This window comes from Limulus polyphemus, unplaced genomic scaffold (genome assembly GCF_000517525.1).
Source record: "Limulus polyphemus unplaced genomic scaffold, Limulus_polyphemus-2.1.2 Scaffold3647, whole genome shotgun sequence".
NCBI lineage: Eukaryota > Metazoa > Arthropoda > Merostomata > Xiphosura > Limulidae > Limulus > Limulus polyphemus.
Genome location: NW_013669257.1, coordinates 101,850 through 108,163, shown reverse-complemented (window position 1 = coordinate 108,163; position 6,314 = coordinate 101,850). Strand labels below are relative to the sequence as shown.

General features: G+C 32.4%; 1 protein-coding gene across 1 annotated transcript in view; it reads left to right on the top strand.

Moving 5' to 3' along the window:
- Positions 1 to 3,777: 3,777 nt before the first annotated feature.
- The window catches only part of LOC106469765, a 52,003-nt gene continuing 49,466 nt past the window's right edge, over positions 3,778 to 6,314 (top strand). The window contains exon 1 of the mRNA XM_022398319.1: positions 3,778 to 3,871. Within this exon, the coding sequence (XP_022254027.1) occupies positions 3,778 to 3,871 (94 nt within the window). The remainder of the gene's footprint in view (positions 3,872 to 6,314) is intronic.

Genomic DNA, 6,314 nt, shown 5'->3' with positions numbered 1-6,314 from the left:
ACTGGCAGCATGAACACAGACTAGACCACTTGGCAGCATGAACACAGACCAGACCAACTGGCAGCATGAACACAGACCAGACCACTTGGCAGCATGAACACAGACCTACACTATAAATTAACTCATTTTCTTCGTTGTTGCTCATTTGTTTTACGTTTTCTAAGGAACTGTTTTCAATGTTCAAGAGGATAAAAATCTGGAGCATGATATGTGATATCAACTTTCAGGCTTATCGTTATTATTTTTCAAGGGTATCCACTACTTTAATTAACCAAGTACAACATCTAATCTATAATCAAGAAACACTTTGTTTATTTTCTCACGGGCTAGCTGAACACGCTAAAAGTGTATATATAACTCGCGCAACATAGAACACAAAAATACATGTCTGAATTAATACTGTTAAAAGTAGGTAAAGAAAGCAAGGAGGATAGCTCGAATTTCAACCTAACAGAATCATAGAATATTAGACTGAATGAACAAATGAATCAGTACGATATCTAAGTCATATCTTCGGAGTGGACTGAGACAGGCATGACTTGAGTAGATTGCCGTGATTGATGTGCGGTTTTCTTCGTAAATAAGATCTTAGAATAACAGTATCCATCAATTTTTACTACCTACAAAAGGTGGTGTGATTAAGTAATTGAATACCAGTGGTGAAATACTTTATTAATACCCGATTGTTAACTTGAATATGAAATGTAATGCTTTCTGAATGTAGAATTTGACAAATATGTCAAACAATTTATTCTTGCAGCTGAATTATGTCTTGAGGGACGAATCTTATGAAAGTGGTCGTTCTTATGAGTATTAGTTCATGTTGCTTACTCCATTCAGCCTTGGTGTAGGTAATGTAGTGCCAAAATGTGGTAAAGGAAAAGAACAAAGATATTATCATGTCATAGTCAACATAAGTTGTTTTGGGATGTATTTCTTGGAACTGTATAGAGTATTTATTTCTAACCTTCAAACTAACGGTACTTCTAACGAAAAAAAAATAATATAAAATTTTACGCAACACCAATCTTTATCCAAGTTATCATTGCCAACTCACTGCTTTCCAGTAAAATACTACTTTATATATTCACAAATATAATACATGACTTAATACACGATGTGAGTATTCAGTACACAAAAGTTAGTTATTATATTCACAAATATAACACGTAACTTAATACACTATGTGAGTATTCAGTACACAAAAGTTAGTTATTATATACACAAATATAATATATAACTTAATACATGATGTGAGTATTCAGTACACAAAAGTTAGTTATTATATTCACAAATATAATACATAACTTAATACACGATGTGAGTATTCAGTACACAAAAGTTAGTTATTATATTCACAAATATAATACATAACTTAATACATGATGTGAGTATTCAGTACACAAAAGTTAGTTATTATATTCACAAATATAATACATAACTTAATACACGATGTGAGTATTCAGTACACAAAAGTTATAGGTTTTTGTTATACTTGCATATTTCCATACAATACACAGCATTTGCTATCGTGCTTTTAATCAGCGTTATTACAGATGTTAATGTTATCACTGGGCTTATTTGTAGCTACACAGGTATCGAAAACCGATTTTTAATGTCGTAGGCCTGCAGATTTACTGCTGAGCCACCGGTGGGGGCTTGTGATTTGAATAACGATTAGTCGAAAATTTTGTATTTCAATATTATAGTGGCAATAACTAAGTAAGCTACATAAAGATTTTAATATTAACTTAGCATTACGAGTGAGATCCATATGGACCTCATCAGCTTTTTAAAGACATCTGTGTAACTTACTTTCGCTTGGTCCATGGCCTTGTTGGTTATAGAGATCACTAATAACATATCAGTCACAAAAATAGTAACAAAAGTACCGTTAATATACTGCAGGTGTTTTATACTTATTTCTTAGAGAAAACTGTAGAGATTTCACTTTTTTTTTTATCATTTTTTTACTATAAGTGTTGTAACAGGGCAAAATAAAATAACTCATTATAATGTAATATGTGGTCCCCCCAAACAGTAAACGGCATATAAACAAGTCAGGTCCCCACAAGCAGTGAACGGCATATAAACAAGTCAGGTCCCCACTAGCAGTGAACGGCATATAAACAAGTCAAGTACCCACTAGCAGTGAACGGTATATAAACAAGTCAAGTACCCACTAGTAGTGAACGGCATATAAACAAAGCAGGTCCCCACTAGTAGTGAACGGCATATAAACAAAGCAGGTCCCCACAAGCAGTGAACGGCATATAAACAAATGAAGTACCCACTAGCAGTGAACGGCATATAAACAAATGAAGTACCTACTAGTAATGAACGGTATATAAATAGGTCAGGTCTCCATTAGTAGTGAACGGTATATAAACAGGTCAGGTCTCCACTAGTAGTGAAAGGCATACAAACAAATGAAGTACCCACTAGTAGTGAACGGTATATAAACAAGCCACTAATTTGGTCATTAAAAATATGAATTATATCTTTCATGTGGATAAGTTGATTAAATAATAATTAATAAGTACTAAATTTTATTAATGCAGTAACCTCCAGTCTTACGTGTTGATAGCAAAAGTACAAAACTATTAATAAAAACGACTTTGTCTGGCCAAATATGGCTATATAGGCCATGTGAAACCGACCCTTGCGAAAGTAATTTGACATATATGTGGAAATCGCTCTAGTTTTGTGGAATCGATAACACATTATATCCCAATAACCAGGCTATATGATTTTAAGAACTGAACAGCATAAAACATATTAAAAAAAATTGTATGAAAAAAAGAAAAAACAGAAAAATGTCCAGTCGTATTAGCAATATTTTCCCGTAAATGACACATTAATTACACAATAAAAACATTAAAGTTTTAGTGAACTCTATATAAGTAGTTGTGGATCTTATGAAAGTTCCCTATTTCTCTGCACGAACATACAACTTAATTCATCGTGGACATGCTAATTATCTAAAGTATGAAGTGTTCAAGAATAAAAATAATTCCGGGAAATACTATACTATTCTTATCTACATATATTGAATTTTACAGCATAATTACTTACCTGTTGAGTTAGCTATTGTTTTAGCGCCATCTATTATCAATTAACAAAGCTATCATTCGTCAAGTAACTACAGTTCTCGCAAAATTAATTCTTATTTGGTATTTTTAACTTTGACTGTACTTTGTGTGACTCGTGTTCAATGGTTATATCAGAGACTCCTTATTAGGTTAAGGCATAGCCAACTCTAATTTAGGAGTTCTGACAAGAGGAAAATCAACCAGTTACAAGTACCCTCCGCCTATACAGCTGTTTTTTTATCTGTATAACGGAAATGACTGTCGCAGTTATAAAGTGTCAACAGCTGAATATGTGGAGTGTCTTCAGTGGCATATAACGACTCAAATGTTGGACTTTTTTGACCTGCACTCTACAAACTAGGTGACGACTGACTCAAATTAATTCTTGAGATTCACAATTTAACCATATACTGTTTACTGTACTTTGGTAAAATGTATTTAACATTTAGAGTTTTAAAAATAACTATAGAACTATGCACTAGACGCAGTTACTGAATAAAACCAAAAGGTTCATTATTATCTCTTTAGTGTTCAACTTCGAAAATCAACAACAACAACATCATAACGAAGCCCATCAAGAAGAAGTTGTCCTTTTCATATCCAAAAGATTTGAAAACCTATTTAAACTTATAATATTTTGTATACATCATGAGCCAGTAATGACTGGATACATCGTGAGCCAGCAATGACTGTTCACGATAAACTCGGAAGAACAAATAATTGTAATGAACAACTTGGCATCATTTTGGAGAATGGTCTACAGTTGTTTGAGTTAATAGGTAAAGGACCCCTCTTGGCATCATTTGGGAGAATGGTCTCCAGTTGTTTAAGTTAATAGGTAAAAGACCCCTCTTGGCATCCTTTTGGGAGAATGGTCTCCAGTTGTTTAAGTTAATAGGTAAAAGACCCCTCTTTGCATCGTTTTGGAGAATGGTCTCTAGTTGTTTGAGTTAATAGGTAAAAGACCCCTCTTTGCATCCTTTTGAGGTGGGACTGGGACTTGCCTGACTGAAAAAATATACAGTTTACACAGATTCGAAACAATAATATATATAAAAGCTTGCTACTGCAGTTTTAACGAAATAATTATAAAAGGAAATATGTGAAGAAAAACGTGAGAATAACACTTAGGCTAACACTGATCATTTTACAATAAAACTTGATCACTAAAAACAACATAAAGTTTAACAAAGCTACAAAACTTGAGTTTATCAGTAAAAACTCTCACGTGATAAGATGTTTTAAAACAACTTAGAAAGTTTAATAAAGCTACAAAAACTTGAGTTTATCACTAAAAACTTTTACGTGATAAGATGTTTTAAAACAATTTAGAAAGTTTAACAAAGCTACAAAAACTTGAGTTTATCACTAAAAACTCTCACGTGATAAGATGTTTTAAAACAACTTAAAAAGTTTAACAAAGCTACAAAAACTTGAGTTTATCACTAAAAACTCTCACGTGTTAAGATGTTTTAAAACAACTTAAAAAGTTTAACAAAGCTACAAAAACTTGAGTTTATCACTAAAAACTCTCACGTGTTAAGATGTTTTAAAACAACTTAGAAAGTTTAACAAAGCTACAAAAACTTGAGTTTATCACTAAAAACTCTCACGTGTTAAGATGTTTTAAAACAACTTAAAAAGTTTAACAGACATTCCTTTGAACTCATTTATACGTACCATGTTTTGTAACCCAAGTCAAGTCATTTATTTGAGTAGGTCATTTCCGAAACATACGCTACTAGAAACAAGACTGATGAATCATTTCGTTATGATTCTATAATCACTGTGCTTGTGTACCATTAGTAATATTACAAAATTAATTTTAATATTTTTTAACTGTACAACACAAACATGGGAACAAATTATTAATTATTTGGGCTGAGCAACATTGTTAAGTATATAAAAAACGTGAGAATAAAAAGGGCTATTAAGTTTGGCTACTTATATGTTACTGTTTCTTTGGTTTCAAAAAGGACTCAGCCTCATTATCCATACCATTTTAGAGTGAATTACCCAGGCAGATTCTGTAAACAAAACCACACAGAGAAAAGATTTTTAAAGGTCAACGAACTTTGTCAAACTGACCTCATTTTTTACTTAAACTCTAATTAAAATCACTTCTATTTTCAGGTATCATAGAATAACTACTTGGTGCAAGTTTTGTCCTGCTTTCGGGAACACATACCGCACCAAAAGTCTAAAAACGCTGTGTTTATAAATTAATGAAAATACTTAATTACATCACAGTCACAACATTGAACTGAACAATTTCTAGTGGCGCTAAATACGCAGTAATTATATTTTATTCAAGGTATATTTGCCATTTAATGAATTACTCGTATGCTATGCAATAAAATTTTCACTTGGATTTTTATATTTATATATTTCTAATGCCACGTTTGTATCTCTCTCTCTCTCAACAAAAACGAAAAGAAAAAAGTTGAGTATGTGTGAGTTATTTTGAGTTTGTCGAGGTAGACAAGCTCCGATATTTTCTGAAAATAGATATCGGAAACACTGCCAACTGTTTACCATTTTACTGCAATAATAAGTTATGTATGAAACATATGATGTTTTCAAACAATCATAATGACAATGCCACTGAATTAAACATACTTACTTTATCCTAATCCAAATGGTAATGATGCTCATCGAATAGGTGAAACAAATATTTAACTTCTCCCCTTTTCTAATTATCAACACTATTTACTGCTTGGGACGTTACCTTCCCAAACAGTTCAGTGTACAGATAGAGCATGTCTCTTTGTCCGAGAGTTTATACAGATTCTGTACTTCAAATAATCTTTTATCAATACTCCGATGTGGCCATAATTTAAGCCAATTATATCACGGTATTAAGAAATAACTATTTTTATTTTACCATATAAGTTCTACGTATAATCATTTAAATTTTGATATACTTGTCTCGAAGCTTCGGTTTTAATGTTTATAAACATCAGTTTGGTCATACAGAAAGTGAACTAAACTCAAAAACGTGATATGGGACGGTAGTTTTAGACTTAAAGGTATGGAAAGGTTAGATATATCAAACATTAGAGGGTCACTCGCCTTTCTTGCGCCTGAAAACAAATTTGAAAAGTAGGCTAGGCCTAGTTTCTTGGTCATTGACTGCAAAGGTAACTGGCATCCGGCTCAATCCCTCTAGTGGCATGTTTATACTAAGCATCCGTATAGGAAGCTTTGAAAATATGTATGTGA